The sequence below is a fragment of the Haemaphysalis longicornis genome, unplaced genomic scaffold (genome assembly GCF_048455015.1).
Source record: "Haemaphysalis longicornis isolate Haplotype H1 unplaced genomic scaffold, Haemaphysalis longicornis Haplotype H1 scaffold_9, whole genome shotgun sequence".
Taxonomy (NCBI): Eukaryota; Metazoa; Arthropoda; class Arachnida; order Ixodida; family Ixodidae; genus Haemaphysalis; species Haemaphysalis longicornis.
In genome coordinates this window covers 18,304,311-18,316,869 of record NW_027526460.1, presented here as the reverse complement: position 1 = coordinate 18,316,869, position 12,559 = coordinate 18,304,311, and the positions used below count along the sequence as shown (strand labels likewise).

The following is a 12,559-nucleotide window of genomic DNA, read 5'->3' as shown; positions in this document are numbered from 1 at the left end:
GGAAGTCTCCGGAATAATTTCCACCATCTTAGGATCGGCAGCATGCGCCGAAATCTTGACACACTGACGTTTTTGTTTTCTGCTTCCATCACCAAAGCGGCCGCCACGGCTGGGAATCGTGCCCGGGTCCTTGTGCACAGAAGCGCGCAACGCCTTATCCACTGAGCCACAGGGGAGTGATCTTTGTGTGATAACTTCGCTTGATATTGAACACGAGCGACTATAACGTGCAGATTTTAAATTAAACTATGGCACAGAAAGCAAAGCGTAGTGAGGAAATAGACCTTTATGAATATTGACATGGAGGTGCAAAATCATGCATATATTTAATGTTCCAATTCATGTTGAAGGCACCGAAGTCACCGCTTTCTGTTTTGTGAAATCTTCATTGTGGTCAGGAGGCATACTGCGGCGTTGACTTCAGGGCGCGGAGTGGGGATTATAGTCGTGAATAGACCACAAATTGGTTCATATGTTATATGAGCCCGTTAGGACCCCCGACAGTTGAGTGAAGTGCATAGTCGGGAGCATTTTTTTCGGCATGTAGCTCTATCTTACTTTTTTTTTTTTGAGGGGTCACTTTTTCGGATGAATGCTCGCGTTCCTGTTCTGTCGAAGACCAAGTCGACCTTGAGAGTTTTGGCGTTGTCGTCGTCCTGTATTGATATGTACGCGTTTGTTTATCGACTCCCGTCCCTACTTTTCGCTACTTGAGTCAGAAATGTCATTTTGATCAGTGAGAGTAGCTCCGAGTGCTCAACATGATGCAAAACAATATTGATTTCCCATCTTGTAATTTAAGTTTGCTGTGTATGGCATGCATTGTTCCTCGGATGGATTCTCTTCTAATCCGATTTTACTTTTCGCCTTTCTTGTGTCTACTTCAACACCCTAACTCCCACTGTTCTTGTTACTTGGCTTTTATTCTTCCTCAGGAGAATGGTTTCGGTTGTGCAAAGAATTGTTTGGAATCGTAGCTTGATTGGTGTCCTCCAGCCAATTCCAATTCTTTTTCCATGTTCCCCCCCTCCCAAAAATAAAAAGAATCCTCCAGCCACAGAATCCTCCTTAAAACCTCCTTCCAGTTCTTCCCCCCTGCTCATTTTGATGTGGTCTTCTTTTTCCACGTATCATTTTTGTCGGCCATCGAGCGGAATCATCTCAAATGCGCTATCCCCTTGACTGCGGGGGCATTCAGCTTGAAGCCTTCCCATTTTTGGTTGCCTGTATTGCAGACAATGCACTTCGCATTGGTTACTGATTCTCAGACCTCTCTAGTCGCACTGCCAGCATATCTGGAATGAAGAGTAACCTATCACTGCCTACCATGTCGTCTCGAAAAAAGCGTCCCGCCTGGAAACTTTTGATAAATTGTGTCCCCATTATATCCTGCACGGCGACCTTATTCCAAAGCCCCAGTACTTTTCCTATCGCCTCGATAATCGTTACAAAGTTGGCATTATTACTCATACTAATACAGCTGCGCAGTAGTTCTTGCCTCGTTCTTCCCGTGAATGGAATCACCTTCCCACTGAAATTCTGCTTATTAACGACAACCGCCTTTTTCGGGAAACACTAGGTAGAACTGTATACTCAGGATCCATTTAATGTATTTTTCATCTTTGTACGCTGACGTTTTCGCATGTAATCATGTTAATGCTGTATTCCGTTTTTTTCTGTTCACTATGTACCATGTGTCTTCAATGAAAATCACTCCCCTCTGTAATGCCATTTGGTTCTGAGGGTAATAAATAAATAAATAAATAAATAAATAAATAAATAAATAAATAAATAAATAAATAAATAAATAAATAAATAAATAAATAAATAAATAAATAAATAAATAAATAAATAAATAAATAAATAAATAAATAAATAAATAAATAAATAAATAAATAAATAAATAAATAAATAAACGTGCCCATTAATTTGGAGCTTCGATTCTGTGTTCGTTCTTTGACGTTGTATATGAGACAATGTCGTTTACACAATGTATCAAGAGTTTTCTGCGAGTATATTCATGACAGTGCATTTCACGGCATTCCAGAAGTAACGCTCGGTTCTCTAAGGAAGCTACTAATCTTTTCTCTCCTTTTTTTTTTTTTTTGCTGTATCACTCAAGCCCACTGTACGAGGGTATTATTTTCTCGGATAAAATGTTCCTAGCCTCACCTTTTTGGAATATTGAAAATCATTTCTCGAACGCCGATGGTTGCATATGAAGTGAGCAGCCCCTAAATCTAAGCTGTTATTGCCAGATAGGCTGATTCCCCCTAAAAATTTATAAAAGCGGGTGACCGGGAGTTGACAAGCGGGTGCCATTTTCTGGATAATATTTATTGAGGAATCAGTTGCTTAAAAATACAACCGCAAATTTCCAGTTCTTTGTTTAGAATTTTACGAGTTATAATAGGTTTTGGGATACAAAGGTTTATTATGCATCACAAACAGCTGATAGATGTAGTATGGAAATCATTCTAACCGAACTTCTGGGTCTTTTTAAGCGCTTAAATTATTGCTAGTACGCCTAAAATATTTTTGTGCTAATTTGAGGTATTACGATTACCGCTGGCATTGCTGAGCTTTATAAAACCATGTATGCGTGTTTTAGACTTGCCAGCATTTGTTTGCCTTGCACAATGACTAAATTGCTAGTCGATTTAGCATGCGAGGCTTCGTACCAACATTGCATTAAGTAAGTTCTTCTATTTCGGGGGCCTGACCTAACAAAAGAATCTTTGCATTTGTTCCGAAACTAAACACACATCTGGAGGTAATAGAAAAGTGCCAATTTGGCCTTTAAGGCTTATTTGCGCTGACAAGTTTTCAAGTGAGCTCGAGGCTTTTCCTAATTTTTTGTTGTTAGGCTTGCGTTAGTTTTTGTACAGCATATAGTCTTTATTGCCTCGTTTCCTACTCATTTGCTGGCAAAGCTTTTAGACACGACGCCGTTTGGTTATTAGCAGAAAAAAAATTTGAAGGCGATTGAAAGTAAACAAAAACTCTATGAAGTCTAATGAGAATATAAAGTTGCTCAAGCTTTCTTCGGCATATGACTGCGTCACTTCTCTGCCCTTCTCGTACTTATTAGGCAGGAGGGATGTTTTATAATATCGCAAGAACAAAGACAAGGCCCTATGAAGAATATTTCGTTTCAGTTTCGTCAGTTGTCCACGCGTTATACAATGCTTGCGTATGGAAGGCGACACAGCGTTCCTGCTGAGAATTAGCTTGCACTTAAAACATATTGCCCGACAGTGAAAGTAAATCCACCATGACCGAGCAACAACAATGTGAGAAGGCCAGCTTACAAATACCAGCCTTACAGCGATCTCCTAAAGTCGGCTTTACTTCTAAACACAAATGCGCTGCTGGGAGATGAATGAATGAACGACTTTATTTGGAAATAGGCCTGAGGCCCTGGGGGGAAGGGGGGGGGGGGGTTATTGGAAGGTGAGAGAAGGGGAGGCAAAAGCCTCAATCAAAGTTTCATGTACCCTATTAAACACAACTTGTCCGTTTGCAGGCCCTACTTGGGCTGTCAGACCACTCTACACTGGTGGGCAATAACTTTCCAACGGGCGATATACGCCATTCTAAATCAAAATACGAAGCGCCGGAGGCGAACAGGTGGCCGAATGGTGTACATACAGCGCGAGAGGAGAACACGTGCGGTCAGAAAACACCTGCTCGGGAGCTGACCAATTCGAGCAGCTAGAGAATAAAACTAAGCTGTAAACATTGACAACTTGTCCTCGTCGGAATCGCGCCCTTTAGAAACGAGAATAACAGCAGTGTAGATAAGTGTATACGTTATAGTATAAGAGTTGCTTGCACATGTTTTCAGTGCGCTGTGCACCTACCGACGTGGAGGCCTGCGCCTCCGTCAAGCTGATCTTCCTCAGCTTTTTTCCGCAGTCCTCCAGCACCATGCCCCCTGTGATGCGAAACACGCGATTCTATTCTATTCTATTTGAATTTGTGCGCCACACTTTGAGCGTTGGATGTGCATTGCGAGTGGCGGGGTATCAAGAGGCGGCATATCAATTCATAAGCTCGTTTCCAAAGTATTCAGTGGAAAAAATAGAAGCGGTTAGCTCAGCTAACCTTGGATATGCAAAGCAAAAGCTTAAGGCTTAGTCTGGTTAATTTTTGATTTCCCTCGGTTAACCTTTGATGCAGCTGTATTGGCGACCACGGCTCAAAACCGTTCAGTCCCGTGCAACGCTCACAGAAGGAGGCCCGGCCTCGCTTTCATTCTCGGTGAACGCGGCGTTCCTGTTTCACGGGGAACGCGGAGCCAGATGAGTCACATCGCCCGAGACGCTCCAGCGGCGCATGCGTCGGAGGCTGCGGGTTTGGTCGGCTGTCGATCAGCTGAGCGGCCTCACACCGTGGCCGCCGGGAAGGGAGCGGCCACGATATGAGCAGAACGACTTAAAATGGGGCCTTGTGCGCAGCGCCGACAGCGGACCCGGCGAATCACGCGATGCGCTTCGAAGGGTGCGTCGCTGGGGTGTGTCTCCGGTCAAAAGGTTAACTTGAGCATCCTCCACGAGACCGCAGGACGAAAGAAGTAAAGCTTTGCTCTAAAACAGTTTTGCTTTATTAGGAATGTGCAGCTTAGCAAGCCGTTTGAGTCGGTGTGGGGGTAAAAGGACACTAATTTAGACGTCGTCGCGTGTGCCTGGCACCTGCGCACGTTCCGCCTTGCTCAGGTGACATAATGACTCCTCAGCCTACATCGTCGCGCTTAACTGCCCGTCCGACGATGATCATTTGGTGGTGCGTTTCCTTGCATACGGCGGTATGCAAAGGCACATGCGCCTTCGCTTACCCTCTTGATTGCTCGCTCGGTGCATCGCTTGGTCGGAACGTAGAAATTGCCGCATGCCGTGATGTCGGCGTAGTCCTAAGGGAAACACCAAACCTACGTTTTACGGCGGCACCAGTATAGGTAATGGGGTACACTGCTCCTGGCATGGCGTAGAGCGGGAGCCGTTCGTCGTCGCCGGTTTCACTGTGCCCTGGGGGCCTGCTACGAATGTGTGCCCTCTAGACAGCACCGCGTGCCCTTCGCGGGGTCCGCGGGATGAGAGCTGGTTTTCTTAATCGTCAGTCCCGGAATGTATTATTCCCGAACCTTGGTAGTTTTCTCAGGGCGTACGCAGGCAGCAGGTTTCCGCAATTACGCAATTTCTTTACAGCAAAGATGTTTATGGGTAGGATTCCATGGATGTTTCATGCATGTAAGGAAAGATTCCGGAGGCTTAACGCATTTATTTGGAACAAAACTTATCTGAAGATGCCACTTTATGGTTCGAATCATGTACCATCTGGCAACATTTGTGGATATTCTGGCAACAAGCGCTGTGAATAATCAGTCAGATATATTCAAGCGCGCTGTAGCCGGGCTGCATCAGAAAAAAAATATAAGGCCGCGAATTGGGCGAATTGGAGAGACACAGTTCTCGCGTCGTTCCCACTCTTCTTTTCACTTTTTTTTTTTTTTTTTTTTTGCGCTGACCATCAGGAGAAAAAACTATACCTGTACGCACATGAGTTAACGTGAGAGAAATTGTGAACTTAACCGGCACATTGGTGACTTGTTCGGTTTTCATGTGGCGCCGGTAAATTGCAAACTGTTCCAACGATATCTTACATGGCCGCAAATCTGGGATTTGATATTCTACGAAAAGTGTGCTATAGACGACAACTCGTGCAAGATTTATGACGCGCACACAGCGAAGCATCGACAAAATCGTTCTAATCTCTTCTCCGCGTCTCAGACAGTTCAGCCCCGACGCGAGCTCTGTTTTCTCTCCGTTAAGAGCAGTGTGGACTTAGCGGAGACAGAAACGCCACTCGTGTGACAGCGGCCCTTCGTCGCGTCGTCCCTCTACTTCTTCCGACGCTCGGCCTCATGAAAAATACATGCGACCCGCAAACGTCGTCGTCTCATCTGCATGCACAACCCGGCATAACCGCTCGCGCTTCCTAGCAAGTAGCAACTGCACGAAGGCAGCGAAAGGGAGACGAAGAGAAAGAGGGAACGGAGAGAGAGTAAGAAGCAGCGAATCCGGGGCAACCCTAATCAAGACGAAGCTAATGACGCGTCCAGGGGGCCCCTCGGATGATGATTGATCCGGACAATTCCTCACGCCAGTCGCGCCGGAGCGTCGTAAATACACACAGCGGTAAAAATAAATGAGCTCCGCGGCGGCTGTTGCTCTGCGCTGCTCGCGCGCTCCTGATTTATAGAGGCAGAGAACGCAGTGGAGAGTTCCCTGGGAACCGCGAGTGCGGGCGCCTTTCGCGCGAACCGGCCACCCAATCAACTTTGGAGCGGGCACCACACACGGGGGCGCTGCTTCGCAGACACGCAATTCGTAACGCGTATCACTGTGACCTGGGAGAGACGACCGTTTCCGTCTTGGCTTCTTTGCGCGGACGAAGCGTGTGGAAACAAAGTCGAGCGCGCGCCGGCTTGTGTGCGCAGAGATTAAATGCCCGCGCTTTTCGGGGTTCTCGTTAGGGGAGCAGCTTCAGCTAATTACCCCATCCGCCCGCCACTGTTTGTGGAGCGAGGTGACGGCTCGTGTTTGCGGAGGCCTTAATCCTTATTGACGTCACGAGAAAAAGTCGCAGTGGAAGCGTGACAGACATTGTGTTCGTTTCTCCCTTTTAACACGGAATAAGTTATGCGCCGTACTCTCCTTGAGTCCCCAAAACCGCTGCGAGAAGTAATGCGTAGTAATAGCAGAAGCTTCCCCACCGGCCTTCATTGAATATTGTTCAAAGCAGCTCCTCGCGCTACCATCCTTCTCCCAACCTGTGGAGGAGTGGAGATGGATTCTGCTCCGCGCGAACCACTGTGGAGAGAGTACGCCGATCACCCACGGCACTGCATTTGCACTTCACTGCATTCATCCCTCTTCGAAGTGGTCCCGCGTTCCGCAAATTTATTATGGCTTATGTTCTCTCCCGGCATAGCGCGAGGTTGAGAAGTAGTCCGAGCATGGACTGGGGGCGGGGGTGGAGGGGGGGGGAGATTACGTAGCTTCTGAATTTTTTTAATGAAATATAAGCCCCCTAATAGCAAGACAAGTATGATAAACTTCGCTTATGATGAACTTCAGCTATTAAGCAAACCGAAAAGGCAAGGGGGGTTGGGGGTGGCATGGTGTGGTGTAGTACGGCTTGATGGGAATGTGTACAGGGTCTAATAGGGATGGACAGGGGTTATAAGATTAGGAATAAAAGCGTAGCCATACTTTATAATGACGTTATCACAGCCAATACACGCGTAATACAATTTCTGTTCGGATTACTTTCCCCTAATGGTGGGGCAAATAGCGCAATTCTTTTCTTCCAACTCGTGTATCAAATTATTGCTATTTTTTATGCGCAGAGCACTTCTTCGCTGTGTTTTGAGTACTTCCACACCTCTGTCACTTAATTACGTTCCCTGGGCCAATTACAGGCTCACTACGTTTTACAGTATAAAAATGGTACAACTTACGAGGAAAGAGGAAAAACGATAGCTTGATTGAATTCGAACGGAAGAAATCAGAATAAAGATCGTTTCGGTGAAAAAAAAATACAACGAATGAAAATGAAAACGAATGAAATTTTACTATTTATCTTCTACAGCTAACAACTTGCTTCTGTATACTCGGGCCAGAATGGGTCGTAGTAGCCAGGAACCGTATTCTAGCATGCAAAGCACACCATATCAGGGGACAGCAACGTTGGTAAAAGACGTGGTGAGTCATACCTAGTATATATAGCATGATGGTGAACTGTGCTCCAACTATTTATATGGTAACCGTTTGAATTCTAACAGCTAAATAAAAAAAAGGTATTCGTTACGCATGTATCTTAGACCTCACACATCATGAGGAGCAGCCAATGTCCCGCATCGAAGCGGTACCGTTATTCTATTCCTGGCGCACCACGCAGACAGAACAAGGGTTTTTGTCAGTATACCTCACGGATGACTACACGCACGAAGTTGTATTCATAATCTCGTTGCTATGAACACAACATCAGAATGTAACTTTGCAGCCCTTCTCCTTTTTCGCCACCCCTCCATACGCCATACAACCAAAAGAAATTATTATTAATTAAAATTACAATGTTTTCCCCTGTTAAGAGAATCAACCCGACTCGCATCTGTGAAGAAAGCGATAGATGCGTTTGTTCACTTTCCAAAGCAATTGAACTCCATCTTTTTGTCAGATACGTATCTGTCGGTAAAGTAATTTGTAAGTGATGGAAGTATTAAAAACAATAATGTGCCCAGCTGCGAAACAAAAGGAGGGTCACCCCAAAAGAATCAGCTAAAAAGTACATTTTTCTGCGAATTGTTATCAACCTCCTTTAGTCGCAAATGGGCTGAAACTGAAATATGGTGACACGAAATTCTTTGTTTCGTCACCTGCACTCAGCACAGGAGTCCGAACTCTCAACACGAAATGATGGTGCTGCATACGAGACACTGTATACTGAAGTAGTCCCGTTCAAACCAAGACATTGGTCACCCCAGACTAAGGTCGTAGCGCAGGGCTGTGCGTAAGCTCTGTAAGGTAGCCTTGGAAACAGAGAAGACAGCCGAGTTTTTTTTAGGAGTAGCTCCGATAACGTGATCAAGAGCCAACGTACTGGTAATGGAGATTAGAGAAAAATTGCACCAAGCCATCTCAGCCGGCCATGACAGTATTCCAGTGGCTTCCAGGTCACTGCAGAGTCATCGGTAACGTATTGGCGGATGAAGCTGCGCCCGTATAGGCCACAAGAGCTACTGCACCATACTGCTTCCGCTTTCAAGGACCGATGCCGCGAGGACGCTTCGCTCCTTCGCATTCGGGATTACCATGCTGCAATGGAAAGCATCGGACTTTGCGAATCCCCGTCTGTATATTCAAGATCCTCTTTTTCAGCGCCGTCTTCCGTATGGGCGGTATCGACCCCAGCCAACATTATTTTGTAGACTGTGGCTGGGAGTGGCCTTCGCGAAAGTCTACTCCTTCCTCATAGGGATGGCAAGCAGCGCCCACTGTGACGCCTGTGGGGCGGAAGAGACTATAGAGCATGTGCTGTGTCGCAGCCCTGAATGCTCGTCGGAGAGAAACGTGCTTGCCACCGCGCTCAGCCGATTGGACAATCGACCACTTACAGTGGAGTCTATCCTAGGTCTTCGGTCTTCACCATCGATTTCACAGAAGGCGGCGAAACCCCTTCTACGTTTTCTGAGCGAAACGAATTTTCATGAAAGACTGTAGTGCCCGAAACGGGACTAGAGTGCGCGCCTTCCCACTCCTATCTCTTGCTCTTCTCCCCCCTTCTCTGTTATGCCCTGAACCCCATTCCCCCAGTGCAGGGTAGCAAACCGGGCTCTACACCTGGTTAACCTCCCGGCCTTTCCGTCCTTTCTTCTTCCTTCCTTCCAAACTAAGGTGACCAATATGCTCTAAAAGCAAGCTTCCGGAAAACGTCGACAGTAGTGGAGATGGTAGGGCGCTTAGTCATTGCGTGTACTGCGTTTCGTGTGAGGAGACGCTTACAACCGCATTCTGAAGTAATGGACACAAAGGATCGTTAGCCCCAAAACTGCGCTTTGCGCTCCTGTTACTTACGTCGGGTGAGCGGCACAGGTGGGGATCGGCGCGTTTTGGGCAAAGACGGACACAGAGGATTCGCAGTGACATGTGCCTGAGGGTCTGCCTGTGCTACTTGCACACCTCGCGTGAGGATGGTAAATTAGAGAGTGCGAACTAATCCTCGGTTCTGGTGGAGATGATATCGACGCCTTCAGTAGTGCCGCGGCCTTCCAGAGTACACTTCTTCTTGTTCGTGGAGGGCTTTTACGCGCCGAAGGTACACACGGGCTATGAGGGCGCGCCATAGTGGAGGGCTCCGGATTAATTTTAACCACCTTGGGATCTTTAACGTGCACCGACATCTCGAGACACCAGACTACGCTTCTTGCTACAAGTGTCCTGGCTCTTTCTTGTTAACTGTGTTGAGAAAACTGTCACATCATTCCATCTTTTATGACGCGCTTTTCCAGAAAATCGTCATCTCGAAATAACACTGGAGTTGGTAATTCATTGTGAATATTACGCCCACTGATCATTTATAATATAAAATTGCTGCCGTTTCTGGTAACGATGGGTGTTTTTTAATTCCATCCAAGAAATTAGTGTGGGTTGCATCCTTTGGTCTCAAATAACCGGATATATTTCGGACGCTATGTAGTAGGGAGATAGTTGCTGCACGTGCGTGCCGGCTGCTCACCCCCCTCAGCAACAACGCAGAAGGCGCTGCGGTCGCCGTGGAGAGCAGACGTGCTCCACATGAGCTCCGCAGATCTCACTAATTGCGCTGAGTTAATTGACTTTGAGCGACCGGATTTCAACTCCTTTGTGTCCGTGAACATCTCTGGACTTTACTGACACCATTTTTGGCCCGGTTTACCGAGTGAGTTCCGAATTTTCGCCGATTACCGGTGAGCGCGGAACTAAGCCTAACTGGCCTCGCCTAGGCTTAGCTCGAGTTCGGCCGCGGCGCACAGCTGCGCCGGCCGCCCGGAGACGCCGGTAGCCCCGGCGCTCGCCGCGCTCGGCTCCTCGACTCTGAAGATGGCCTCGACATCATCTCAACCCAACGCTGCTGTCACCCACAACCGTTTTGCGGCCCTCGCCATGGAGGACATGGAACTTGGCGCCGACGAGAGCAACAACACCACCACGCCGTCGAGGACGACGGAGGTACTCAACAACGCCGGCCGCACCGTTATCGCGGTCCAAGGCAGCGACCTGAACCCGAGAGACACCGCAGGTTGGAAATTCACCGCAACGAAGCAAGTAAGTCAAGTCCAACTTCAGCCCCAGGCTAGCAAGGACACTCAAAACAGCAAGTCAACCTCGCAATTCAGTGAGAGTCAAGCAAAGCGAATCGTAGCAAGGGTTACCAAAGCATCGCGCCGACCGGTAAATCTACCGAAGGAGGAGCGGAAAGTCATCATGAGACCAAGGGGAGGACTCTGCCTCGCAAGGCTCGAGGTTGACGTAGTCCTATCGGCAGTTATCACAGCAGTGAGCGTTGCCAAAACCGTGGCCATGGCGGACACCATTTGCACAAACCCGACGCAAAACATCATCGTGGTAAGCACACCAGATGAAGATCGAGCAAACAAATATGCAAACGTACGCTCCCTGTACATCGGGGGCAAGAACTACGAAACATACGCTTACCGTACCGCCCCTCACGGTACGGCAAAGGGAGTCATCAGAGGCATAGCGCTGGACGCCACGGACGAAGACATACAGAACGACATTGTGCACCCGGCCAACCCATTAGCGCTGGAAGCACACAGAATTGGCAATACAAAATCGGTGGTCATTTTATTTCAAGGGACGAAGGTTCCGAGGAGTGTCAAGTACGGCCCGTGCAGAGTTCCGTGCGGAATCTACAAGCAACACTACGACGTATGCAGAACATGTGGGAGGATCGGACATCGCGCTGACGTGTGTCCCACGCCGGAGACCAAAATTTGCTTCGCGTGCGGCGCACCGAACCCGGCACCCGACCACGACGGGCAATGCAAGCCACGTTGCAAGCTGTGCAACGGAGCTCACGCCACGGGGACGGAAGGCTGCACACGCAAATACAAAGTGCCCTTTGTCGTCACTCAGCGCAGATGGGCAAAGAAGATCAATGAAAGGTCATCACTATCGCAAGTGGATTTCCCAGAATTGCCCTCGCCCTCCCGAGGACAATGGAAACAACAGCAACAAAAGCAAGGCGAGACGCCTGGAACCCGAAGAGGGCGCAGCCGTTCGAGGAAACGCGATAAAAGCAGAGGCCGCTCCACGAGCCGGGGAATTACCTCGCAAGAGAAGATGTACTGCAACCAAGGAAGACAACAACCGGCGCGACAGCTCAACTGGGCCAAAGCCGCCAAGACCCAAGAAACGGTACACACCAATGCAGCGCTAGACCAAATTAACAGAGCGTTACGACAAGAAAATGAGCAGCTGAAGAGGAGCCTAGCCGAGCTAACTGCAAGGCTGAACTCATTCCTTGATGCGCAGAACAATCAAGCGTTGAAGCTGAGGGAGCACTCGCCCCAGCCAAGATTACAAGAAACAACCCCGCAACCCGCGGCACCGGAGGAGGAAAAAGATAACATCGAGATGGAAGCACAACCTAGCGCGGAGAACAACGACAACGCCGAAACCGAAACGGGAGAGGCAGACCGACCGTACGGACCAGCACCAAAACGGAGGGCGCTCGAAGTCGCACGGGAAAGACGGGTAAACATGAGGCTGGATAGACTCGAAGAACGCCAGGACCAACTGGAGACGAAAATAGACCGCCTAGACCAGACAGTCGGAGCACTCGAGCAGAAAGTCGACGCACTCGATCGCAAGATAGACGTAATCATCCAAGCACTCGTTGCAGCAGGCATTATACCACAACAAGCGCTGAACCTAACCCAACCATAATGGATAGCACAGCTAAAAAGGATCAAGGTAACCACCAAGCACGAAAA

At 48.1% G+C, this 12,559-nt stretch overlaps 2 protein-coding genes across 6 annotated transcripts in view; one reads left to right on the top strand and one right to left on the bottom strand.

The window, feature by feature from the left end:
- Srrm1 (Serine-arginine repetitive matrix 1) overlaps nt 1–12,559 on the bottom strand; it is a 310,368-nt gene that overhangs the window by 142,643 nt on the left and 155,166 nt on the right. The gene's annotated exons all lie outside the window — the stretch shown is intronic.
- On the top strand, nt 10,644–12,495 carry LOC144152345 (uncharacterized). Its single transcript, XM_077683610.1, has 2 exons — nt 10,644–12,395; nt 12,472–12,495. The coding sequence occupies exons 1-2, from the start codon at nt 10,644–10,646 to the stop codon at nt 12,493–12,495; spliced, it is 1,776 nt and encodes a 591-aa protein (XP_077539736.1).